The sequence below is a fragment of the Chiloscyllium plagiosum genome, chromosome 18 (genome assembly GCF_004010195.1).
Source record: "Chiloscyllium plagiosum isolate BGI_BamShark_2017 chromosome 18, ASM401019v2, whole genome shotgun sequence".
Taxonomy (NCBI): Eukaryota; Metazoa; Chordata; class Chondrichthyes; order Orectolobiformes; family Hemiscylliidae; genus Chiloscyllium; species Chiloscyllium plagiosum.
Genome location: NC_057727.1, coordinates 11,645,992 through 11,673,806, shown reverse-complemented (window position 1 = coordinate 11,673,806; position 27,815 = coordinate 11,645,992). Strand labels below are relative to the sequence as shown.

Sequence of the window (27,815 nt, the reverse complement as noted above, 5' to 3'; positions counted from 1 at the left end):
CTCCATTTTCTTGCCTTTTCCCTATAATTCTAGAGTCTCATTCTGATTAAAAATACAGCCTTGAGTATACTTAATGATCCAGCCTCTACAGCCCTCTGTAGGAAAGAGTTCCATAGATTCACCAGCCTCGGAAAAAAAATTCTCCTTGCCTCTGTCTTAAATGTGTGGCCTCTCTTTATTCTGAGATGGTGTCCTCTGGTCCTAGACTATCCCACCTCTTAGCAGCAATTCTGTCAATGTCGTGATTGGAACCAGGTTGGCTGATCAACATAAACTGCGGATTTTACAAAATGGTATAAAGAGGAGATTTAGAATCTCCACAGGTCAGGGAATTGACTCAATGCTGTTGAGGGGGTTCGGGAAAGAGGGAGAAAAAGAGCTTGATTCCTGAACTGGCTAAATAATATAACCAGTTTTTTTTTAAATTGGTATTCCTTCTTTATTGATTGATTTCTAAACTGCCTGATCTATCCAGTCAATGTGCTTCAGGTGTAACTCTGTTCTCATGAGGGAGCTGTTGTTTCACTGGCTCGTTACAGCCTGTGTGTTACTCTTTTTTTTAAACTTTGAGAAAAGGACTATGTTGATTTCGTGGCAGGGCTTAGCCCTTGCATTCTGGTTTTGTTTTTTTTTAATGTTTTCACTTGGTGTTTGGACTGAGCCCTTCCAGATGAGCTGGTCCTGTGGGTAGGCCTCTGTAAAGACTGAACATCTGTGTGTATGTGTGCTGGAGTGTGAGCATTTGCTGCATCTTAGGGTTTGGGAGTGGACCAAACTCCTGTGAGTTAACTGCACCTTGAAAATGTATTGTGTTCCTATGAGTGGGCCTGGTTCTCTTTGGATGAGCCAGGCCTTTATGGAGACTGAACACCTGTGTGTGCTGTGCATTTACTGCCTTCAGGAGTGGACACTGCCCTTGATTGTGGACCGTTTTTGGCAACGGACTCTGCAGTTTGAAGTGGACTCTATTTTAGACAATGTACTTTGTGTATTGGAATGGATTCTGTTCCTGGGGATGAACTCTACATTTGAATTGATCTGTTCATGATAATGAACTCTGTACCAGAAGGGACTCTTTGTTGATTAACTCTGTCTTGTTGCTTGTGGGGTTATCACCTGCACTGTCTTGTGTGTCCGCGGGAGGCTCGTAGATTGTCCTGAAACCTGTCACCCTGAGAGCTGGAGGGTGGGTAGGCTGTCCTGTGAACCTGAAGGTGGGTAGGCTGCCCTGAAAGCCGGAAGATGGGTAGGCCATCCTGATGCCAATTGCCCTGAGACCCAGAAGGTGGGTAGGCTGTTCCGAGCGCTGCCTTCCTGAGAAGGGGTAATTGGGATGAACTGTCCTAGAGGGATTGGAAGGTGTGTCAGTGGCTGAGAGCCAGAAGGTACATAGGGGCAGGCTGGGATCTGGAAGACTTGTGGGTTGCCCTGCATGCTGTTGTCCCTGGGGAAGGGATGGGCTGTCCTAGAGGTGGCTGGAAGTTGTGTCAGGGCAGTCCACAGGCCCGGAGGAGGTGTCAGGGTGGGTGAGAGCCAGATGGTACATATGGGGCCCACCTCTCATTTATCTCCACTCTGCAGGCACCCTGCCTCCCTTCCTGATGAAGGGCTTTTGCCCAAAACATCTATTTTCCTGCTCCTCGGATGCTGCCTGACCTGCTGTGCTTTTCCAGCACCACTCTAATCTAGATTCTGGTTTCCAGCATCTGCAGTCCTTGTTTTTACCCTGTCCTCAGTGCTGTCACCCTGGGCAGGTACCAGGGTGGACTGTCCTAGAAGTGGCCGGAAGGTGCAAAGGGTGGTTAGGAAAGCTGGAAGGTGGGTAGGCTGTCCTGATCGCTGTTGACCTGGGGAGGTTTTGGGGAAGCAAGATGGGCCGGTCGGAAGGTGTGTCAGGTGGGCTGAGAGCTGGAAAGGGCGTGGGCGGGCTGCTTTGTGGCCAGAAGATGGGAGGAATGGGTATGTTTTTTTTTATTTAATTGGACTGTCTTATATGTATTTGTTACTGTTACATGATGACTGAAAGTGGGATTTGAGGTTTGTCCTCATTTCCCTGAAAACTGGTTGAACAGTGGGGTTTGCTGCTCCTCTCCCTTGTAAAATTCTGTTTCTGTATAGAGCTGTTAATGTTATTTTAAACAATATAGTTTTCAAAACAAAAAAACAAAAATGGGATTTTCAAAAGTATAAACAGAGAATTTAGAATCTCTACAAGTCAGGAGACTGACTCTGGGTTAGCTGGCTCCAGCCAGTGTACTGTGCACAAGTAAATTAAAGGTAACTTGGTGATGGGATACCGGATTCTGTGCAGTTATTTCACCTAAGAATCTTGTAGTTTTCAATAAGGTCACCTCTCATTCTTCTAAAGTCCAATGAATACAGGCCAACCTACTCAACCACTCCTCAAAAGACAACTCCTCTGTACCTGTAATCAAAGCTGTGAACTTTCTCAGGACTGATTCCATCTTGGGACATGTTTCCTCAGATAAGGGGATCAAAATCGTTCACTGTATTCTCGGCATGGTCTGACTAATGCTTGGTATAGTTTTAACAAAACCTCCCGACATGTTTTCTTTCAAATAAAGGCCAATGTTCCATTTGTGTTCCCTACTACCTGCTGAACCCTTTTGATGTATGGATGATTTGCTAAATTCCTGTTTCCACAGTCTTTCTCCAGTTAAGTAATATTCAGCTTCTCTATTCCTCCTGCCAAAGTGCATAACCTCACAATTTCCCACATTATATTCCATTTGCATGGCGTTTGCCCATTTACTTAACCTATCTTCATCACTCTGCAGTCTATTAGTGCCATCCTCGCTACTTGCCTTGCCACCTATTTTTGTATCATTCACAAACTTGACGACGGTGCATTCTCTTCCCTCATCCAAGTCATCAGTATGTATGTCTATAATTGTGGTCCCAGCACTAATCCCTGTAGCATTCCACTAGTTACAGATTGCCATCCTGAAAATATCCTAGTTAAATTCTACTAATAAGCCAAACCTTTGTCCATGCTGATACACTGCCTCCAGCACCATCGGCTGTAATCTTGTTAAGTGGGGAGGTGGTGACGTGTGGGTATTATCATTGGACTGTTAATCCACAGACCCAGGTAACATTCTAGGGAGCTGGGTATGAATTCTCACTGCAGTAGATGGTGGAATTTTAATTAAATAAAAATCTAGAATTAATTGAATGATGGCCATGAAACCATTGTCAGTTGTTTGGGGGAAAAAGCCATTTGGTTCCCTATGTCCTTTAGGGAATGAAATCTGCCATCCTCACCTGGTCTGGCCTATATGTGATTCTGGATGCACAGCAATATGGTTGACTCTTAACTGCCCTCTGGGCAATTAGGAATGGGCAATAACCAGCCAGTGACACCCTCATCCTGTGAATGTTTATTTTTTAAAGGTAGCCTAAATGTGCAGTACCTATCAAATGCCTTCCAGAAATCTAAATACCCACTGCTTCCCCTTTACCACCTCAAAGAATTCTAATAGCTTTGTCCTACATCTCACTGACCCGTTCATGAATTCATGCCCACTCTGCTTGTACATATTATGCATGTCTAAATGCTCTGCTATTAATCCTTTATAATACACTCTAATGTTTTCCCAATAATAGATTTGATGATATCTGGCCTATAATTAACTGTTCACTGTCTCTTTCCTTTTTTGACTAAGGGTGCTACATTAGCAGTTTTCAAATTCTTTTCCAATTCTCCAAATAGCACTTTTCTATAACCTGAGGATTCCTGGGAGATTACTACCCATATAACCCCTGTGTCCATAGTGATTTCCTTTATTATTCTAGGATGCATCCTATCAGGTCCAGGGAACCTTTTGGTCTTTTGTCCCATTAGTTTTCTAACCACTTTTTCTCAAGTCATTGTGTATATTTCCCCTCTTTTTTTAAACCCCTAGATTACTTGGAACTTTTGGACTAATGCCAAGTATTTATTCAATTCCTTCATTTCCTGGTCTCCCCATTATTTCCCCAACTTCAGTGTTTAATGGCTATAGGTTTACTTTGGCCTCCTCCTTCCTTTTGATATATTTAAAGAGAGTCTTGCTGCCTGTTTTGATATTACTTGAGAGTTTACCATCAAAGTTTACTTTTCTCTTTATTATTTCATTGGCTGTTTTCTTATGAGTTTAAATGCTCCCACTCTTCTGGCTTACCAAAAATCTTTGACATGTTCAACTGTTTTAAAGTTGATGCTATGCAATCCTTTACTACCTCATTTCAACATGATTGGCTTATCCACCTCCTAGAATCCTTCTTTATCACTGGAATAAATCTTTAAGAGCCATTAAACTTCTGCCATTGTTGCTCATCAATCTTTGCTAAACTCCTTTCCCAGTCCACTCCAACCAGCTCTGTCCTTATACCTTTCTAATTACCTTAATTTGGATTTGCACAATTGTTTCTGACCCAACATGCTCCTGCTCAAATCTGATTGATTGTTAAACTCTACCCTTTTACGGTCACCATTTTCTAAGGGGATCTTTTACTCTGAGATCACTTACGAAACCTGTCCCATTACAGATTGCCAGATCCAAAATAACCTGATCCTTGACTGGAGCAATAGCATATTGTTCTAGGAAATTGTCCATAGTGACTTGCAAAGAGGTCAGCCAGGTGGACCTCATAGAATAAGTTCCCTGATTAGGGCTGTTAATCTGCTGTGATCAGGGAGCCCTGGCTGACAGATATAAATAGGAGTGTCAGACATCCTTTTCACCCTGAGAGCTGGATCAGTGTCAAGGACTTTCCACGTGTAAATACAGGGTGACTCGGTGACGGAATACTGGCCTCTGGAGTTATTTCAGTGGGTGACGAGAGTGGGATATGCTAATGAAGAAATTTGCTCACAACAAATTTGCTCATCTTTGAGTTGGGGTTAGCATTTCTGGCATCATGCCCTTCATTTGGAAAGCTTGATTCATTCGATCCTGCCATCAAAGACTAGGCTCAATGTGTTTTTTTTTCTGGGCAAATCATTTTGAGGCAGATAGTCATAGAGGTGTCTAACCCATCCATGCCGACCAGATATCCCAACTCAATCTAGTCACAACTGCCAGCACCCGGCCCATATCCCTCCAAACCCTTCCTATTCATATACCCATCCAAATACCTTTTAAATGTTGCAATTCAACCAGCCTCCACCACTTCCTCTGGCAGCTCATTCCATACTCATACCATCCTCTGCATGAAAAAGTTGCCCCTTAGGTACCTTTTATATCTTTCCCCTTTCACCCTAAACCTATGCCCTCTAGTTCTGGATTCTGAAATGTAACAAGTAATTCTCCCATCAGCTTGTAGACCTGTGGCTCTCTGTTATTAGAAGGTTAACTTTCCCTGAGGCTCCAGATACTAAAAACTTTCAAGAGTTAACTGATTTAGTTAAGGGATATTATGACCTGAAGCCTCCTCTAATACTGAGATACTATCAGTTTTGCTCGGCACTTCTAGAGCCAGGGGAATCTGTATTGGGCTTTTTGACTAGGTTAAGATGACCAGCAGAAACATATGATTTTGGTTTAACCCCTGATGAGATGCTGAGAGACTATTTGGTGTTTGGGATTAATGATGTATCCATGCTGAAGTGCCTATTAGTTGAAGCAGAGCTGGACTTCAAACAGGTACTACTACTGGCTTTATCATTGGAAAAGGCAGCAAGTGAAGCATTAGTTCCCAGCTTTGATCTCCATGTCTCTGTAATGGCTATATGTTCCTACCCATTTGCACCAATAATACCCTTGTTGCAAGTACAATATGCTTTAAAATATATGCCATTAAATTTTGCCTTTTTACCAATAATTCCCTTTTTGACCCTAATGACTGCTGCTTTTCCCTTCCTGTCCCACTCTGGGTTACATTATGCTAATAGCTGCCCTGTATTGTTCCATATCCTTTTGCTTCTTAAGTCTACATTTCCATTCTCCAAAATCGTCTCCCTGCCCCAGCACCCCACACTCCAATTAGCTTAAAGCTCTCCCTATAGCCCTAGTATTCAATTCACCAAGACCTTGTCCTGGCACTGTTAAAATGAAGCCCATCTAACCAGAACAGCTCCTCTCTACACCAGTACTGGGAATTCAGTGATGGTAACAATATTGAATGTCAAGAGCCGCTGGTTAGATTGTCTGTTATTGGAAAAAGAACATTACCTGACACTTGTGTGATGCGAATGTGACTTGTCACTGTCAGCCCAAGCATGGATATTGTCCAGATTTTGTTGCGTTTGAACATTCACTGCTTCAGTGTCTGAGGAGTCATGAATGGTGCTGAACATTGTGCAATCGTTGGCAAACATCCCCAATTCTGACCTTCTGATGGAGGGAAGGTCATTGATGAAGCAGCTGAAGATGGCTGGGCCAGGACACTATCCTGAGGAATACCTGGCGGAGATGTCCTGGAGCTGACATGACTGACTTCCAACAACCACGACCATCTTCCTATGTGCCTGGTATGGCTCCAGTGGAGAATTTGCCCCTGGTACCCATTTATTTCAGTTTGCCAGGGCTCCTTGATGCCACACTTGGCTGAATTCAGCCTTGATGTCAAGGGCTGTCACTCCCACCTTGTGTCTGGTATTCAGCTCTCTTGACCATGTTTGATCCAAGGCTGTAATGAGGTCAGGAGCTGATTGGATCTGGTGGAACCCAAACTGGGCGTCACTGAGCAGGTTATTGCTGAGCAGGTGCTGCTTGATAGCACAGTTGATGACACCTTCCCTCACTTTACTAATGATCAAAGGTGGACAGATTGGGTGATAATTAGCTGGGACAAAAACAGAAATTGCTGGAAAAGCTCAGTAGGTCTGGCAGCATCTGTGGAGAGAAATCAGTGATAATGTTTCGGGTTGAATGACCCTTAATCAGAACTCAGGTACTTAACTGGGTTGGATTTGTTCAGTTTTTATTTTGTATACAGGACGTTCCTGGGCTATTTTCCACATTGTCTGGTAAATAAGTGCTGAAACTATACTGGGAGATCTTGGCTAGGGATAGCTTCTCTACCCCATCGTCCTGCTTTCTGTCCATAACACTCGATGCCCATAATGATCAAGAAGCATTCTGAGGACAACAAATCCTGTCCCTCCCCACCTTTTTTCAAAAAGAGAATTTCTCACAGCAAATGTGATCAAAAGAGAGGGGATTTTCTTTACAGACCCAGCAGTAATTGTCATGCTAATTGTGAGCCCCTCATCCCTTCACAACGTGCCAGCAGTAAATCTGCACATGCAGGAGGAACCTCGATTATCCAAATTTTGGATTTTCCAGCAAGGTCACAAGTTCCCATGCTTAGCTAAACTATGTTATCCGGCATTCGGTTAACTGAACGAAATAGTCCCTGCCTGTGTCCTTCAGATAATCGACGTTCCTCTGTAGATGACAGCACAGACTCAATGGGCAGAAGAGCCTTTCCTTATGGTATGATTCCATGAAGCTCATTGCTGTGAGCTACTTGAAAGTTGTTTTTCCTGTGGACTTTTAAACAGCAACAGGACTGTTTTACTTGAGGGGGGTGTGCAGAGTTGGAGGGGGTGATATTTGATTCCGAATTGCATTAAGATCTGGCTTTCCCTGCTTTCAGAGCTGGTTCTCAGGCACAGTGCGCTATTTGTTATTGTCTGATTTCACTTCCTGTCTCCCCTGACTGCACTCAAATCCAACCCGAAAATCCGGCACCTCTGTCTCGCTTTCGATGTCTCACGTTTTCAGCAGAATATTCCACAGAGATTTCTGCGATGGAAAGATACATTTGCACTGTTGTGTTTTATAAATGGACTGGTTCATTGCTTGTCCGTTAGCCAATGAGACCGCCCAGTCGTCTTTTTGTCTCCTCCTTAATAGCACCCGTTAGACCTAATCACCCCTAAATTTCCTCATTAGAGTCCAACAGACGCGTGGTGTGCCGAGAACAAACGCTGGCTGCAAACCAACAATGGACTGTGAATGATGTTTCTTGACTTTTCTTTTGAGTACGTTTTTTCCTCAGACTCGGCAGTTAACCCTTTCATTCCAGTGCTGCTGCTACGTTTTGCTTCTGATTGCAGGGTCTCACACTCGTACGAAATAAGATACGGGGCACGTCTGTCGTGTGGTGATGAGGTTGGGGATGGGGCGTGTTTGCCATGTTAGTAGCCATTATTCCCCCCCGTGACTAATAGCCACAGCGCACAGTTTCCAAAGGGGAGTTGTAGATGCTGTCTTCCACAAAGGATAGCAGGGATTTCTTTATGGAGGCAGAAATATGGCCAAAATTAAGGGGCATTCCTTTAAAACACAGACAGTTTATAGAATCCACATCGTGTGGATTCAGCCCATTGAATCCACACTGATCCTTCAAAGAGCATCTTCACCCAAACCCATCCCTGTAACCCTATGTTTCCCATAACTAACCCACTTAGCCTACACATCCTTGACACTGGGCAATTTCGCATGGCCAGTCTACCTAATCTGCATAACTTTGGACTATGGGAGGAAACTGGGGCACCCACAGGAATCCTATGCAGGCATGGAGAGAATGTACAAACGCACCATAGACGGTCACCCGAGGCTGGAATCGAACCTTGTCCCTGGTGCTCTGAGGCAGCAATGCTGACCAGTGAGCCACCATGCCACCCCTTGGGCACCTTGTTGGTTTCAAGTTTATTTTTGATGCAAAATAAGCAATATAGTGTGTACCAACAGCAAGACGCATTACAGTAACTCATTAAGGCCCCTCTGCCTTTCAAACCCACAATCTCTATATCTGGAAGTCAGGGCAGTGGGTGTGTAGAATTGCCACCATCTGCAAGTTCCCCTCCAAGCCACTCACCATCCTGACTTAGAAATGTATCGTTATTCCTTCAGTGTCACTGGGTCAAAATCCTGGAGTTCCCTTTTACACAGTGTCCCTGCATCTCAAGGACTCCAGCAGTTCAAGAAGGGAGCTCACCACCATCTTCTCCAGGACAATTAGAAAAGGGCAACAACTGCTGACCCAGCCAACGATGAATTAATTTTTAAAGTGATCTAGGCCCTGGAATGGGACTTGTATTCAGAATCAAAGACAAGAGTTCATCATAAGACACAAAAATACCCAGAAGACACACCCCTGAGGCCTAGCTGACAGATATACAGCCTGTTCTGTAAATATGTAGATTTTGTGTACAGTTTTCAAGTATTTTTGGGATGGGAATTGAACTGAGTTGAAAAGCCAGCTTGAGGTGAAACAGATGTGTCACAAACCCTCGCATTATGGACCAGCTGTGCTTCGAATCAAAGCACCATTGTGCCTGAGTGCGGCTGAACGTCCACTGCTTTTCAACTTGAGAAGCCTTTCACTGTGGAGAAATTAAATGCTTGTCCTTAATGCACAATAAGAGCTTGAGTTGGTGGGAAAGTAGATTTACATGTTGATAATTGAACTCTGTAGACAGTAAGTTGGCTGGGGAAGACTCGTTGACCTTTGTTCACTGAATAGCAAGGTTCTCTGAGTCAAAACACATGATGAAAATCAGATGCCAATTATAATAGTGTATTCTTCCATTAAAAATTAAATGTTTATATCTTCTTCGGAAGGGTAAAAATTCAAAACTTGGAGAAGCGACCAAATCTCAATCGATCCTTGAGATCAAGTTCAATTAGCAGACAAACATTTAGCAAAAGTCAAAACAGAAGATCTAAATTTTTAGATTTAGATTTTTGTCACATGTACTCAAGGTGTACAGTGAAAGTGTACAATGTCACCACACAAGGTGCCATCCTAGTAAAAGTACCCAAGTACAGAATCTTAAGAGCAAGGTAGAAAGAAAGAACAAAGTTAAAAATTAAACATGACAGTTATCCTTAGTATTAAGTAGAAAAATAATTTGGAGGTGGCAGTGTTGGATTGGGGTGTACAAAGTTAAAAATCACACAACACCAGGTTATAGTCCAAGAGGTTTATTTGGAAGCACTAACCACCTGATGAAGGAGCAGGGCTCTGAAAGCTAGTACTTCCAAATAAACCTGTTGGACTATTACCTGGTTTAACAACGTACAAAAATAAAGAATTAAAGCTAAAAGTCAAACATTACAGTCTTTTAAAAGTGCTTAGCCACGGTGGTACTGCACTTCGTACAGTGGCACAATCTTCTCCTCTTTGCCATGCATTTCCTGCACAGTCTACTCCAGGCAGTCCCCACACTGGGCTTACCATGCCAATGCAACTGCTGATCCACTGGGAGCATCGACCTGGGCCTGCCAAAGCTGATCACAAAGGCCACCGCCTCTGCCATTGAAGGCCAATGCCACCACCTCCAGTCCCGCGCCAGTTTATTATTTTGCAATATGCGTCATTTTTGGCTTTTTTCCATCAAAATATAAAATTTGACGAAATTCTTCAAAAGTGAAAAACTGCACGAGTAAAGTTGCATTTTTGGTTACGTTTTATTCGTAACATTTGAAGTGGAAATTGCGACCCAGTGTTTTGACTATCCTGAAATCAGAAATTCCCAATCTCTGAAACAGAAGCTCGATTGAAAGCAGAATTAATTACAAGACTAAACAATACCCACACGGTTACTTGCAGCCCCTTGTGCCCCAGCTAGTTATGGTTTAAGGATACAGTTGTCAGATGTCAGATTCCACAACACGAACTAAAGTGTGAGACATGAAATAGAGGTGCTGGTGTGGGACTGGGGTGGAGATCTTAGAAATCAAACAACACCAGGTTATAGTCCAGCAGGTTTATTTGGATGCACTAGTTTTCAGAGCACTGCTCCTTCATCAGGTAGCTAGTGGAGTGGGATCATAAGACACAGAATGCATAGCAAAAGATCTCAGTGTCATGCAACTGAAATGATATATTGAACAAACCCAGATTGCTGTTAAGTCTTTTAGAATAGGTTGCAGGTTTTGGTTCATTAATATGTCTGAGCTGAGATGTCACTTTTTTAATATAAAACCTTAAGTTATCTCGAGAATGTAACTGGAAAGAAGTTCTGGGATTTATGTATAAATGAACAGAAACCTGCAACCCACTTTAAAAGATGAAAGACTTACCATCAATTCGGTTTATTCAATATATCGCTTCAATTGCATGACACTGAGATCTTTTCTATCATTTCTGTGTCTTATAATCCTGCTCCATAGCCACCCAATGAAGGAGCAGTACTCCGCTTGCTAGTACTTTCAAATAAATCTTTGGACTATAACCTGGTGTTGTGTGATTTTTAAAATGTGAGAGCAAAACACTGAGGATAGAAATATGCAAATTTCCTTGAATAATGCAGCATAGAGCAGGAAGAACAAATTTTTAGCTAATTAAATAAAAACAATAACCACAGATGCTGGAAACCAGATGCTGGATTCGAGTGGTGCTGGAAAAGCACAGCAGTTCAGGCAGCATCCGAGGAGCAGGAAAATCGACGTTTCGAGCAAAAGCCCTTCATCAGGAATACAGGCAAAGTGCCTGAAGAGTGGAGAGATAAATGAGAGGAGGGGGAAGATGATAACCCAGAGATGACGGTGGAGTGGATAGGTGGAAAAGAAGATAGGCCGGTAGGACAGGTCATGGGGACAGTGCTGAGCTGGAAGTTTGGAACTGGGGTGAGGTGGGGGGAAGGGGAAATGAGGAAACTGGTGAAGCCCAAAATTTTTGCCCTGGGGTTGAAGTGTTCCAAGGCAGAATATGAGGCGTTCTTCCTCCAGGCATCGGGTGGTGAGGGAGCGGCGGTGAAGGAGGCCCAGGGCCTCCATGTCTTCGGCAGAGTGGGAGGGGGATTTGAAATGTTGGGCCACAGGGCAGTGTGGTTGATTGGTGCAGGTGTCGTGGAGATGTTCCCTAAAGCGCTCTGCTAGGAGGCATCCAGTCTCCCCAATGTAGAGGAGACTGCATCGGGAGCAACGGATACAATAAATGATATTGGTGGATGTGCAGGTAAAACTTTGGAAAAGGAAGGCTCCTTTAGGGCCTTGGATGGAAGTGAGGAAGGAGGTGTAGGCGCAGGTTTTGCAATTCCTGTGGTGGCAGGGGAAGGTGCCAGGACGGGAGGGCAGGTTGTTGGGGGGCATGGACCTGACAAGGTAGTCACCTCTTTGCAGAAGGTGGAAAGGGGTGGGGAGGGAAATACATCCCTGGTGGTGGGGTTCATTTAGAGGTGGCGGAAATGTCGGTGGATGATTTGGTTTATGTGAAGGTTGGTAGGGTGGAAGGTGAGCACCAGGGGGGTTCTGTCCTTGTTACGATTGGAGGGGTGGGGTCTGAGGGCGGAGGTGCATTATGTGGATGAGATGCGTTGGAGGGCATCTTTAACCACGTGGGAAAGGAATGGAGACCTTGTTATCATGAAAAATGTCCTGACCCCTTTGCATTTTTAACTCGTTTAATATGACCACAAATTCCACATCATAGCTGGTATCTATGGAGTTAATTTGTCTCTGGGGGAAGCTACCTTTAAAGCTGTTGTGCCTTGTAAACATTACAAGAATAATGCAGGATAAGGTTCAATGTGAAACATATATTATTTGAAAGTACTCCCTGATGTATGCTGCCTCTGTCAAGATTGCCTCTTGGCTGTTGACGGGAAGTCTGTGTTTATGTGCAGAGCTTGGTGTGTGTCAAATGTCCAGGGCGCAGATCAGTCTAATTTAAACAATTGGGAACTAACATCCTCTATAGTATATATGATGTTGTTTCTAACAGTTTTCAAATGGAATTTATAAGCTGGTCTTATTGCATTTCTTGCTTTGCATATAATTAATGTTCGGGTGAATGAGCTGTAATGTTCCTGGCTTATTACTTAGTTTGTCAATTCAGTGCAGTATTGAAGGGATTGCTGCACTGTTGGTGGTGCCATGTTTTGGATGAGATAGTAAACTAAGGCCCTGTCTGCTCTCTCAAATGTGTGCAAAAGATGGAGAGAGGATCCTAGAGGCCAAGCCAACATCAATCTCAAACAGAAACAGGCAATCTGGTCAATTATTTCATTGCTGTTGATGTATGGAAATGAGCTGCCGTGTTACATGGCTGCTTTACAACACTGATTAAACTTCAAAACGTACCTTATTGTCTGAAATGTACTTTGGGGTAGCCTCCTCCACAAAGAGCATTGGTTCTTGGAATCAACTGAGCCTAAAGAAAACTGCATGTGGTTAAAAAAAAAATCCATCTCTACTCTGAATATCATTAATTTATAACATGAATGCTCTTTTCCAGTCTCTCTTCCCCCTCTTTCTGCTTCTCCATGTCAGAGTGTGTGTCCGTCTCTCTCTCTCTCTCTCTCTCTCGCTGACCCTCAGTCTCTCACTCTCTGTCTTTGTGTCACTCCCTCTCTGTTTTTCTGCCTTTGTTTTTCCATCTTTCACTTCCCTTCTTTGCTTTTCTTTCTCAATGGGGAGAAGGGAAACCGGTTCAGTAACCTCCTTGTGCTAATGTAGTGGACGTAGGACACTGCAAAGATTCTCTGTTTTGGTAGCTCTTGTTATTTCACGTGTTTTTCATGTGTTGTCTTGCTTTTCTTGGCTTTGAACATTGCATCCAGCGCGTGAGCATTGGAAGGTGATGGGGACCACTTTACCCTCGAGACCTTCATCCCTACTTTCCATTCTCCCTGTCTTCACTGGGACTTAAGTCTTCTTCATACAACAGCCCTTAGAATGGGACTGAATCAAGTCGTGTGGGGTTAATGTCTAACCTGTCTCAGTACATTGTGCTGAGCAATACCATGACATTATCGGTGTGACAGGCATCATGGGGTATTTATTTCCCAAATGGTCATCAGTGGTGCCTTATTGACACTGACTATGTTTTCTATGTATGTTGAATGAGTTGTATTTTGGGTCCTATTAGTATAAATATGATGAGATTTTAATAATATGAAAATTAAAACTGTTCATCATTCTCCAGCTGCGTCCTAACAAGGTTTTGTACAAGTTTAACAGAACAGGCTTGAAGGGGCCAAATATTACCTCCCTTTTGATTCTATACCTTTAGAAGTGAATGAAACTGCTTACATACATCACGATAAGCTCCTGCGCTAACTTGAAAAATATGCCAGCAGCTTTTCTTACTTTTAAGTTTCCCACCCTCCCTTCTCCCTGAGGGTGCTGATTCCTGCTGCGATTACAATTGCATGCCCCTTGCATGGACCTATTCAGCAGCAGTCACCAGGGCATTTTACTCTCAGGAGCATGTTGTTGCCTCTCAAGTCCACCTTCAGGTGGAGCTAGATAAGCAGAAACCGGTTGTTAGAAATCAGCGACTGAGTCATTTTTATTGCCTGCACACCTCAAGCCCTTCTCCTTCCTTTTATCGCCTGTCAGAGAGCCTAACTGAGACTGTGAATTGATTCCGAATGCTCCACTCTGTAATGGGTCAATGATAAATCTGATGCCATTTCTGCCCACTGAGCTAGCAGGGTCCAACTATCTCTCCATCATGGGGCTGACCACAAATCTCTCTCACTCGTACTATTTGCTACTAATCTATTTTAGAAGGATTCACAGTACTGATCATTACTTAAGCACATCTACTTTGCCTATCAAGCCCTGGAGTGACTAGCTCGGTGTCAAGGATGCCATAAGGCTCTGGTACCACATTTGGAGTATTGTGCGCAGGTTTGGGCCCCATATCTCAGGAAGAATGTACTGGCCGTGGGGTATGTTCAGAGGAAGTTCACGAGAACGGTCCCAGGAATGGAAAACTTAACACATAAGGAACGTTTGAGGACTCTGGGTCTATAGGGTGGATCTAATTGCAACTTACAGAATATTGAATGGTCTGGACAGAGTGGATGTTGGGAAGACGTTTCCATTGGTAGGAGATACAAGGACCTGAGGGCACAGCCTTCGAGTAAAGGGAAGACCTTTTGAAATGGAGATAAGGTGAAATGTCTTCAGCCAGAGAGGGGTGAATCTATGGAATTCACTGCCACAGTAGGCTGTGGAGGCCAGGTCATTAAGTATATTTAAGATGGAGATATGTTCTTGATTGTCAAGGGGAGAAGGCAGGAGAAAGGGGTTGAGAAACATCAGCCATGATTGAATGGCAGAACAGACCTGATGGGCTGAATGGCTTAATGTCTGCTCCTATGTCTTATGGTCTTATAATCTACCTATTGTGCCACAATGAGGTGGCTACTGAGCAGTGAAAGTGGGTGGTGTTGGTGGGTAACTGTATTTTTATCCAGTGAATGGGCATTGAAATATTGAATGTTTTTGTCCACAGTGGGCCCGTGATGAATTTGAAGGATTGTTCAAACAGCCAGCGGAAAACGTCCACAAGTATTTAGAGTAAGTACCTTGATTTTTCACTTTTTGGTTCCCGGGTTTATCTGGGTCTGTCTTTGCAAGACTAAGTTAAAAATCAGGAGACAGTGAGGTCTGCAGATGCTGGAGATCAGAGTTGAGTGTTGGAGTTGCTGGAAAAGCACAGCGGGTCAGGACTCCTGATGAAGGGCTCCGGCCCGAAACGTCGATTTTTCCTGCTCCTCGGATGCTGCCTGACCTGCTGTGCTTTTCCAGCAACACACTCTCAATTAAAAATCACACAACACCAGGTTATGGTCCAACAGGTTTATTTGGAAGTACTAGCTTTCGGAGTGCTGCTCCTTCAACAGGTGGTTGTCAGTGCTTCAAAGGAGCAGCGCTCCGAAAGCTAGTGCCTCCAAATAAACCTGATGCACTATAACCTGGTGTTGCGTGATTTTTAGATTAGATTAGATTACTTACAGTGTGGAAACAGGCCCTTCAGCCCAACAAGTCCACACTGAACCACCGAAGAGCAACCCACCCAGACCCATTACCCCACATTTACCCCTTCACCTAACACTATGGGCAATTTAGCATGGCCAATTCACCTAACCTGCACATCTTTGGACTGTGGGAGAAAACCGGAGCACCCAGAGGAAACCCACGCAGACACAGGGAGAATGTGCAAACTCCACACAGACAGTCCACCTGAGGCGGGAATTGAACCTGGGACCCTGGTGCTGTGAGGCAGCAGTGCTAACCACTGTGCCGTAACCGTGCCGTAACTTTGTCCACACCAGTCCAACACCAGCTCCTCCAAATGTTTGTGAGACTAGTCATTGGCAAAAACCAGCAAGAGAACACCTAATGAAAACGCTCATCAGATTCAATTGAATTTGATTTGTGTCTCCACAACGAGACAGAGCCTCATGAAATAAAGAGGGTTTTCATCACTTGCTGCAAATTAACATTATCATGTTACAGTTCCACGTGGAACTTTCCCTTTCCCAAACCCTGATTGAACTTAAACACAAATAACAAGAGATTTCTCTCAGCATGTATGAGCATCCTGAAGATCAGGAGGTGCCACAAGAGCTGTCAGGGAATGGGGAGAGAAGTGGGGCAAGTGAGGAGAAGGAGGGAGGGGGTGCAGACAGAAAAGAGGGGGTAGTGGGAGGCAAATGAGAGAGTGGGGGGTTGTAGGGAAAGGAAACAAAGTGTGCAGCCTCCCGCATCTCTGTCAAATATGCTGAGGCCTCCAGGCAGGAACTTTATAAAGTAAATACAAGTCAAAGTTGTTTGGTTTTCCTCTGCTGTTCTTACTGTAATAAAGTTATCTTTGCTGCCGATTTATGGCATGGCCTTGAGTCTGCCCAGGTCCCAGTCTGCAGTTTATTTTACCTCTGAATTTGAGCTAAGAGAGTTTCTTAAAAAGGTAATAGTTTCAACTCAACAGTTTACTGAAGGAATTGTTTATCTCATCTCTTGGCAATAAGTTAAGTGGGCAGAACTTCAACAAACACTAACTGTCAAACAGCCGTTAATTCTGTACTTTGGATTTACATGCATTTTCCTTCTCCCTATCTCGGCTGCGTTGCTTATGTTTTGTCTCTGTCATCTGATCATATGGTTAAACTCTTCCGTGGGCACCCAGTTTAAAATCTCACCTTATTTGTTAAATTCCATCAAACCCCTCTCCACAAAATGTATTCCTAAAGAGTTTAGAACCAGCATACAGTGCAGCCTATGACACAGTGTACAGAAGAAAAGTAAAGACTTGCATTAATATCCTTCACAATTTCAGGGCTATCCAACCACTGGCGTACTTATAATGGATTGGCATTTGTAATGAAGGAATCACAGTTACTGATTTACACAAAGTAAGATGCCACAACCATGTACAGAGGGAACTTGGGGTTCAGGTCCATAGCTCCCTCAAAGTGGCCACACCAATAGATAGGGTGGTAAAGTAGGTCATAGAGTCATAGAGATGTACAACATGGAAACAGACCCTTCGGTCCAACACATCCATGCCAACCAGATATCCTAAGCTAATCTAGTCCCATTTGCCAGCACTTAGCTGATATCCCTCCAAACCCTTCCTATTCATATACCCATCCAGATGCCTTTTAAATGTTGTATTGTACCAGCCAACACCACTTCCTCCGGCAGCTTATTCTATACATGCATCACTCTCTGAGTGAAAAAGTTGCTCCTTACGTCCCTTTCAAATCTTTCACCTCTCACCCGAAACATATGCCCTCTTGTTCTGGACTCCCCCACTCCAAGAAAAAGACCTTGTCTATTTATCCTATTATGATTTTATAAACCTCTATAAGGTCACCGCTCAGCCTCTGATGCTCCAGGGAAAACAGCCCCAGCCTGTTCAGCCTGTCTCTGGAGCTCAAACCCTCCATGCATGGCAACATCCTTGTAAATCTTTACTAAATCCTTTCAAGTTCCACAACATCCTTCCAATAGGAGAGGGACCAAAATTGCACACAATATTCCAAAAATGGTCTAACCAATGTCCTGTACAGCCACAACATGACCTCCCAACTCTTGTAATCAATACTCTGACCAATAAACAAAAGTATACCAAACTCCTCCTTATTATTCTATCTACCTGTGACTCCACTTTCAAGGAATCATGAACCTGCACTCTCAGATCTCTTTGTTCAGCAACACTCCCCAGGACCTTTCGCATAAGTCCATAAGTCCTGCTCTGATTTTGCCTTTCCAAAATGCAGCACCTCATATTTATCTAAATTAAACTCCATTTGCCACTCCTCAGCCCATTGGCCCATTTGATCAAGATCCCATTGTAATCTTCTTCGCTGATCACTACACTTCTAATTTTGGTGTCATCTGCAAACTTACTAACTATACTTCTTATGCTCACATCCAAATCATTTATATAAAAGTAGTGGACCCAGCACTGATCCTTGTGGTACTCCACTGGTCACAGGCCTCCAGTCTGAAAAGCAACCCTCCACTACCATCCTCTGTCTTCTACCTTTTGAGCCAGTTCTGTATCCAAGTGGCTAGTTCCCCCTGTATTCTGTGAAATCTAACCTTGCTAAACAATCTACCATGAGGAATCTTGTCGAATGCCTTACTGAAGTCCATATAGATCATGCCCACTGCTCAACCCTCATCAATCCTCTTTGTTATTTCTTCAGAAAACTCAGTCAAGTTCATGAGACATTATTTACCACACACAAAGCCATGTTGACTATCCCAAATCAGTCCTTGCCTTTCCAAATATATGTAAATCCTGTCCCTCAGGATTCCCTCCAACAATTTGGCCACCATCGAAGTCAGGCTCACTGGTCTATAGTTCCCTGGCTTGACCTTACTACCTTTCTTAAATAGTGGCACCACGTTAGCCAACCTCCAATCTCCAGCACGTCACCTGTGACTACCGATAAAGCAAGGCACCCAGCAATCACTTCCCTAGCTTCCCACAGAGTTCTAGGCTATACCTGATTAGGTGCTGCGGATGTATCCACTTCTATGCGTTTTAAGACATCCAGCACTTCCTCCTCTGTAACATAGACATTTTTCAAGGTGTCACCATCTATTTCCCTACAGTCGATATCTTCCATATCCTCCTTCACAGTAAACACTTGAGCAGAATACTCATTTACTATCTCACCCATCTCCTGCGGCTCCACACAAAGGCCACCTTGTTGATCTTTGAGGGGCCCTATTCTCTCCCCAGTTACCCTTCTGTCCTCAATGTATTTGTAAAAACCCTTTGGATTCTCCTTAACCCTATTTACGAAAGCTATCTCATGTCCCCCATTTGCCCTCCTGATTTCCCTCTTAAGTACACTTCCTCCTGCCTTTATACTCTTCTAAGGATTCACTCATTCTCAACTGTCTGTACGTGACATATGCTTCTTTCTTTTTCTGAACCAAACCCTCAATTTGTTTGGTCATCCAGCATTCCCTATACATACCAGCCTTGCCTTTCACCCCAACAGGAGTATACTGTCTCTGGACCTTTGTTATCTCATTTTTGGAAGGCTTCCCATTTTCCAGCCATCCCTTTATCTGTGAACATCTGCCGCCAATCAGCTTTTAAACTTTTTTGCCTAATACCGTCAAAATTGTCCTTCCTTCAATTTAGAACTTCAACTTTTAGTCTGGTCTTTTAAAACTAATAGAATCATGGTCGCTGGCCCCAAAGTGCTCCGCTACTGACACCTCAGTCACCTGCCCTGCCTTACTTCCCAAGAGTAGGTCAGGTTTTGCAGCTTCTGTAGTAGGTACATCCACATACCTGAATTTGAAAATTTTCTTGTACACACTTAACAAATTCCTCTCCATCTAAACCCTTAACATTGTAGTAGTGCCAGTGTATGTTTGGAAAGTTAAAATCCCCTACCATAACCACCCTATTATTCTTACAGATAACTGAAATCTAGATGTAGGTTTGCTCGCTGAGCTGGAAGGTTCATTTTCAGATGTTTCATCACCATACTAGGTAACATCTTCAGTGAGCCTCTGGATGAAGCACTGCTGGAGTTTCTTGCTTTCTATTTATTTTTGGGTTTCCTTGGGTTGGTGATGTCATTTCCTGTGGTGACATTATTTCCTATGTTGATGTCATTTCCTGTTCTTTATCTCAAAGGGTGGTAAATGGAGTCCAAGTCAAAGTGTTTGTTGATGTCATTCCAACCAGAACTTTATCAACAAACACATTGACTTGGACCCCTTTACCACCCCCTGAGAAAAGGAACAGGAAATTACATCACCATAGGAAATGATGTCACCACAGGAAATGACATCACCAACCCAAGGAAACCCAAACACATAAATAGAAAGCAGGAAACACCAGCAGTGCTTTGTCCGGAGGCTTACTGAAGATGTTACCTAATATGGTGATGAAACGTCTGAAAATGATCATTCCAGCTCAGCGAGCAAACCTACATCCAGAACCTCAACTTGAGCTATAAACTTTCTCAAAACTTGCTAATAACTTAAACCTCCTTACAAATTTGTTTTACAATTTCATGCTAACTATTAGGGAGTCTATAATATAATCCCAATAACGTGGTCATCCCTTTCTTATTTCTCAATTTCACCCAAATAACCTCCTTGGATGTATTCCCAGGAGTATCCTCCCTAAGTACAGCAGTAATGCTATCCCTTATCAAAAATGCCACTTGCCCCTCTCTCTTGCCTCCCTTTCTATCCTTCCTGTATCCTGAAACATTAAGCTGCCAGTCCTGTCCATTCCTGAGCCATGTCTCTATAATTGCTATTAATATCCCAGTCCCATTTTCCTAACCATGCCCTGAATTCATTTGCCTTCCCTGTTTTCGGCCTCTTACATTGAAATAAATTCACTTTTATTTTTCAGTACCTTGTTCCCTGCTTTGTTCCTGCCTGTCCTGACTATTTGACTCGTTCCTTTTCCCAAGTGTACCAATCTCGGATTGATCTCTTTCCTCACTGTTTCCATGGAATGTATGGCATGCTTGCCTTGGTTGGCAAATTGAGTACAAGATTTAGAATGTCATGTTACAGTTTTATAAGGCTTTGGTTAGGCAGCACTTAGAGTATTGTGTTCAATTCTGATCACCACATTACAGGAAGGATGTGGAAGCTTTGGAGAGAGTGCAGAAGGGGTTTACCAGAATGCTGCCTGGATTAGAGCCTTAAGGAGAGGCTAGAAGAACTCTGGTTGTTTTCTCGGGAGTGACAGAGGCTGAATGGAGACTTACTAGAAGTCTATAGAATTATGATATGCATTGGTGGGATTGACAGTCGGAATCTTTTACCCAGAAGTGAAATGTCTATAACTAGGGGGCATGCATTTAAGGTCAGAGGAGGAAAGTTCAAAGGAGATGTGAGGGGCAAGGTTTTTTACACAGAACAGAAGGAGTCTGGAACACGCCATCAGGGTTGGTGTTGGAGGCAGACACAATAGGGGTGTTTAGGGGACTTTTAGGTGCATGAATATGCAAGGAACAGAGGGATATGGACCAAAGGCAGGCAGAAGGGATTGTTCAGTTAGACGTCATGTGCGGCACAACATCATGGACTGAAGGGACCTGTTGTATGTTCTGTGTTGGGGGTGGATGACGATGAGGCACGGAGTACCTCCAGGCACCAGTTTGTGACAGAAATAAGTTTAGAAGTTATAGCTGCTGTGATGCAGAGGAGCCAACACTTCCAAGATTGTCCTGACACATCATAAAAGAAATTAAAGATTGATCCTGTCCTCATTCCCACAAGAAAAAAAGCATCAGGTACACTCAAAGACCTTGCTATCGCCTTGTCAGTATTTTTCTAAATTTCTGGAAGCTTTCCAGTCCCCAGCTGGGTTTGAAATAAGAAAGCAACTCTTGCCCTCTCTCAAATGTAGTAGCCTCAAGCTGGGGTTGAAGAATCTACTGTATGGTCAGCGTTACCTCACCTTCTAATGATACTTCCCAGGAGACATTCACTCACAGCCAGCTGACTCAAATCACTGAGCAGTGTCTGACTTGCAGTTGTTGGTTGATCATTGTTCACAAGCAGTTCTATGATTTGTGGTAGTAGCGATAACAATAATTGCATCCCCTCACTAACTCGCCCAGTTGACAGGGAGATGGGCTTTGAGGTGAAGTCAGAAACTCAATGACACTGATTCCTGCTGAATGAACAATAACATTACAAAATGAAGCCATAAGTCCTTTGGCACCACTCCACTCTCCTGCCTGTACGGAGTTTCTTATGAACAGGTGAAAAAGATACAACTGATCCTTCAAATCTGACCCATACCTGCTGATGGTGAGACCATCATGGCTAACCAACTCTTCCCACCCCCCCACGCCTCACACTCCTCACCATCCCCCCATCCCACCCCAATCCCAGCCATATAATCTCTCCAGAGAAGCAGAACAAAACAGAAGGAAGAACCCAAGACTGACAGGGAAAGGATACTCCGGAAAATTCCTCCCTGGCAACCTCAAGTGATTGACAGTAGCCCAGACCTGGTAGAAATAGTCCTCGAGGAGGCAGATCTCAAATCCAGCCCAGCCTGAACAGGGATCAAACTGTGTGTGTGTGTATTCGTGTGTGTGTGTTTGACCCCATCCATACAGTGGATTCTGGTTATAGAGTCGCAGAGCATGGAAACAATCCGGAGGAGAAAGTGAGGTCTGCAGATGCTGGAGGTCAGAGTTGAGAGTGTGTTGCTGGAAAAGCATAGCGGGTCTGGCAGCATCCAAGGAGCAGGAGAATCAATATTCCTGGCCGGACCCCTTCATCGAGAAACAATCCCTTCAGTCCAACTAGTCCACGCTGACTATGTTCGCAAGCTAAACAAGTTCCATCCGCCTGCGCTTGGCCCATATCCCTCCAATCCTTTCCTACTCTTGTACTTCTCCAAATGTCTTTTAAACATTGTAATTGAGTCTGCATCCACCACTTCTCTGGCAGTTCATTCCACACGTGAACCACTCTCGATGTAAAAAAGGTGCCCCCGGTCCTTTTTAAAGCTTTCTCCTCTCGCCTTAAAAATATCGCCCTTCATTTTGAGCTTCCACACCTTAAGGGAAAGACCTTTGCTATTCAGCTTATCTCTGTCCCTCATGATTTTATGAACCTCAATAAGGTCATCCAACAACTTTCTGCACAACCTCAGCATGATGATCCAACTACTATACTGAAGGCAAGCATGCTAAATGCCTTCTTCACCACCTTGTCTACCTGTGTCACAATTTTTAAAGAATTATGTACCTGAATCCCCCGGTCTCTTTATTCTAAAGCACTATCCAAGGCTTTACTATTCATTCTATAAGTCCTGCCTTTGTTTGTTTTACTAAAACTCAATATCTCACATCTTTCCAAATTAAATTCCATCTGCCACTCCTCAGCCCATTGACCCAATTGAACAAGATCTCTTTGCAATCTTAAGTCGCTTTCTTCATTGTCCATTGTACCACCAATCATGGTGTCATCTGCAAACTTCCTAACCATTACCTATTATATTCTCATCCAAATCATTTGTATGACTGACAAACAAAAGTGGACCCAGTACTGATTCCTGTGGAACGCCTCTGGTCACAGGTCTTCAGTCCAAAAAACAACACTCTCTGTCTTCTACCGCGAAGCCAATTTTGTATCCAATCGGCAAGCTCACCCTGAGTCCCATGTGATCTAACTTTGCCAAGGCAAAATCCCAGATGGTATTACCAGCGATACAGTCACTGGGGAAAAAAGTGTGGGAGAAGGTCATTTCCTGCTCTTTAACCTCCCCGTCTCAGTAATATACAGAGGGAGAGGGTGGAAAGAGGGTATGAAATCTGTATCACATGCTGAGTGGCACAGCAGGCTGGCACTGAATCATGCCACTTTCTTGCCAACCAGCTACATTATCCACCCACTTACAAGCCAACTCCTTTTGTATCAAAGCCTGGCTGAGAACAGGCAGCAAGAAGCCAATTGCACAGGAGCAATCACACGGGAAGTGATTTAACTGTGAAACAGCAAACAACACCTTCAAAGCAGATCTTCAGCTGACCACTTCAGGCCAAACCCACTCAGTTTTCCACTCTTGCTGTGGTCGGAGAGAGAGGTACAGAACCAAGTGACTGGAAGCAAGAGGGTTCCCTCTTTTACAGCACATCTGCAACTCATTTCGGGTATTTCACTCAGTGCCGTCTCCGCAGCTGCAGAGAGGCAGCTTTGTTCGGAGACACATTTTGTTTTGCAAAGTTGTGAAATGAGTTCACACAGTCCAGTCTGCCAAGCCTCCCCTCAGTGGGCTCAGTCTGGGGTTTGGATGTGGGGGTGTTTGGGGCTGGGGGTGGGTGGGGGAGCAGTGTTGCACAATATAACATGATGTTTCTAATCAGTTGAGCTCTCCTCCTTAACCCTTGCATTCAGGGAGGTGATAAAAGACAAAACTAAGAGCAGCACTGTGCATTTAATCCCTGGCATTTGCTTCAGTGCTGTGGCAAGGGGTGGAAGCCGATGGGTTTTTAATACAGCATTGCAAAAGTCAGGGTCTCCCTCATTAAACACTCAAAGGCTGCAAAAACCTCTATTTTTTATCCATCCCTTGCTGCAAACAATTGAGACTAGCATTATAACAGGGGCTTTCATGGCCACAAGACATCATAGAGCATTTTATAGCCAATTGATGTATGTTAAAAGTCAGTGCCAAAGGCTGGAAACAAGGCAGCCAATTTACACACACACAACGTTCCCAAATACAGCGACGTGATAATGGCCAGGCAGTTTGCAATGTTGATTGAGGGATAACTACTAGCCAGGACATAAGGAGCTTTTCCCCTGCCCTTCTCCCGAGTACTGCCACCGGATCTTTTACATCCACTTGTGAAAGCAAGTTGTTTAAAGTGCTGCCTGAAAGGTAGCACCAACTGCAATGCAGCATTCCCTCCGACCTGCACTGGCCTTGATTTTTGTGCTGCAATCCCAGGACGGGACTTGAACGTGCGATCCTCTGACTGAGGCAGAAATGTAGTACTGACTGGTCCATGGCTGGCAAGTAAAATGGCTAGATTAAAGTGGTGCTGCAAAAGCACAGCAGGTCAGGCAACATCCAAGGAGCAGGAAAATCGATGTTTCGGCAAAAGCCCTTCATGTCGTGAATGAAGGGCTTTTGCCCAAAATGTCAATTTTCCTGCTCCTTGGATGCTGCCTGACCTGCTGTGCTTTTCCAGCATCACTCTAATTTAAAGTCTGATCTCTCCAGCATCTGCAGTGCTCACTTTAGCCACAAAAAATGGCTTGCTAGCTCTCTTTAGAGAACAGTTAAGAGTCACCAACATCCCTGTGCTGGTTTCTGCCTTCAAATGCAATCAATAAAACTAAGGCCCGGTCAGTTCTTTAAAAATATTTTAATTCTTGGCAAATGGTTGTGTCTGGGAAAGTCTTCATTTCTTGATTATCCTGCGATTTGCCCTGAGAAGGCTAATTAAGGTCAGTGTGGGATTGGAATCTCACTGTGGCTCGACTAGCTAAAGACAAGATGTTTCCTTCAATAAGTGATCCAGTTAGCTTTTTGCTGACATGGTTTTTGTGGTTAACCTACCAGCTTCTTGCCTCCAGCATCTTTGAAACACTGGATCCAGATTCACTAACTGCTACACTAGAGACTTGAACTGGTGACAGTGCAAATAGCCTGATGTTTGGGGAACCAGTCTGAGAGCTGCTGGGGTTAAGGAAGCTGTTTCAAAACAATAAGTGTACCAGACTGGCCACCTGCGTTTGCAGACATGGGGAGAATGTGCAAACTCCACAGGGACAGTTGCCTGAAGCTGGAATCAAGCCTGGGTCCCTGGCGCTGTACGGCAGCAGTGCTAACAACTGAGCCATCGTACCACCCAAGTGTCACATAGAGATCATCTCACCCTTGACAGCGACGGGGGGCAACAAGCAGTGTTAAAGCACCCTTGTGAAATCACAATACATTCTCATTGAGGTGTACCTTTATCAAGTTATAAATAGGATGGATTTTACACCTTTCAAAATATTTAGTATTCCATGGACTTCAGTGGTTCAAGAAGGCAGCTCACCATCAGCGACAGGCAAAAAATGCTGGCCCAGCCAATGATACCCATGTCCTATGAGTGAATAAAAAATTATAAACTGATTATATGTACCAATAGGTTATGTAAACGAGTTGCAGCTCCCTTTTCTTTGTGCCGTGGTCAAAATTTATCCATCAAGCATCTTTCTTATAAGGTTGTACAGGATGCTGGTGAGGCCTCTACTGTGTCCAGTTCTGGTCCTTTTTTCACTGGAGCATAGGAGGTTGAGTGGGTGACCTTATTGGGATTTATAAAATCATGAGAGGCGTGAATATGTGAATAGCCGGTATCTGCTCCCTAAGGTGGGGGAGAGGGAATATTTTAAGATGAGAGGAGAAAGATTTAAAAAAAGACAAGAGGGATAATTTTTTTACACAGCACGTGGTTCGTGTGTGGAATGAACTTCCAGAGGAAGTGGTGGATGCAGGTGCAGTTACAGTGTTTAAAAGACATTTGGATAAGTAATGAATAGGAATGGTTTGGAGGGATATGGGCCGAATGTAGGAGGTGGGATTGGTTTTATTTGGGACCATGGTCAGTGTGGACTAATCGGACCTGTGGAGGGGACTGTTTTTGCGCTGTGAGGCTCTAAGGTCATTGTGTTCGAGGGATATTACTGTGCGTAGCCATCTCCTTACAGCAGTGACTACAGTTCAAAAAGAACTTCAACAGCTGTAAAGCATTTTGTGATTTCCTGAGGTTGGGAATCGTGTAATGTAACCCTTGCTTTATATCTTTCCCACTCTCACATGCTTGAATGGTAGTGCTTTGAATGGGTCTTCCTTTGCACACCTGCCTGCTACACTGTGTCAAAGGAGGTCCATGCTGAACCTGCCCATTGTTTTCAAAACACAGGTGGTTCCCTCCCATTGTAGGGGAGCGTGTAGTGTGCTTAGACAGATGGGAGTTCTTAGTTCTAAAAAATGGGTTGAGGTGACAGCCACTAACTTACCAGCACAATGTTACACTCCATATCCTCTCAACTGCAGAACCCCTGTAGATATTCTAACCAAAACATGATGATTATGGACGCTGTATCCATTCACATCAATCCAATCCACTGTCACAGATTTTTTCATAGATTATTCCATGAGGTTTTGCCCCATTACTCGATCTAGAAGTTTATTCCATAAGTATAAAGAAGAATGTTTGAAAAACACTCCACTCTGATTTGAACCAGTTTTCTTGAGCTCCAGTCCTGTAGTTGCCAGAAATGATTTTCCTATCCCTTTGATGAGATGGTATTTGTCTTTTTTGAATTCATTTATGGGTTTTGGGTGTCACTGGCTTGGTATCGCTGACTGATGAGCATTCGTTGCCCATGCCTAGTTGCCCTTGAAAAGGTGATGGTGAGCTGCCTTCTTGAACTGCTGTTTCTATATCTTATGGACTTGGGAACAGTAGGAAGCCCAAGAGTCTGCTCCACCATTCATTAAGATCATGGCTGAGAGCTAGGTTATGATCTCAGCTTCACATTCCTGCTGGTCACTCATAATAAACTTTCTAAAATCACCTATCAACCACCTCTTCTTAAACACGGAAAATGGGAGCTGATGGTCTAGTGATGTTAACGCACAGACCCAGATAATGTTGTGGGGACCTGAGTTCAAATCCCACCATGGCAGTGGGTAAAATTTGAAATCAGTTATTAAAAAAATCTGAATTAAGAGTCTAATGATAACTACGATTCCATCTGGTTCCCTAATTTCCTTGAGGGAAGGAAACTGCCATCCTTATCTGGTCTGGCCTACATGTGACTCCAGATCCGCAGCAATGTGGTTGACTCTTAACTGAGCAGTAAGTGCTGTCTAGTTGGTGATGCCCTCATCCTGTGAATGAATTTTTTAAAAGCCCAAAATTCACTGCACAAGATCTAAAAAGAATTATTTAACCTGTAACTTTTTAATGTTATTTATCAATTTCTGGCTGTCTTTTATGTGTTCTCTAGCTTCACCCACATGTTCGCATAGCAACTTGAAAATTAAGCATGTTAAAACTACAAGCTGCAAAGATTTATATCCAACCCCTT

General features: G+C 43.7%; 1 protein-coding gene across 1 annotated transcript in view; it reads left to right on the top strand.

The window, feature by feature from the left end:
- The window catches only part of uba1 (ubiquitin-like modifier activating enzyme 1), a 276,198-nt gene that overhangs the window by 73,888 nt on the left and 174,495 nt on the right, over positions 1-27,815 (top strand). Inside the window, exon 16 of the mRNA XM_043708625.1 lies at positions 15,208-15,272. Within this exon, the coding sequence (XP_043564560.1) occupies positions 15,208-15,272 (65 nt within the window). The remainder of the gene's footprint in view (positions 1-15,207; positions 15,273-27,815) is intronic.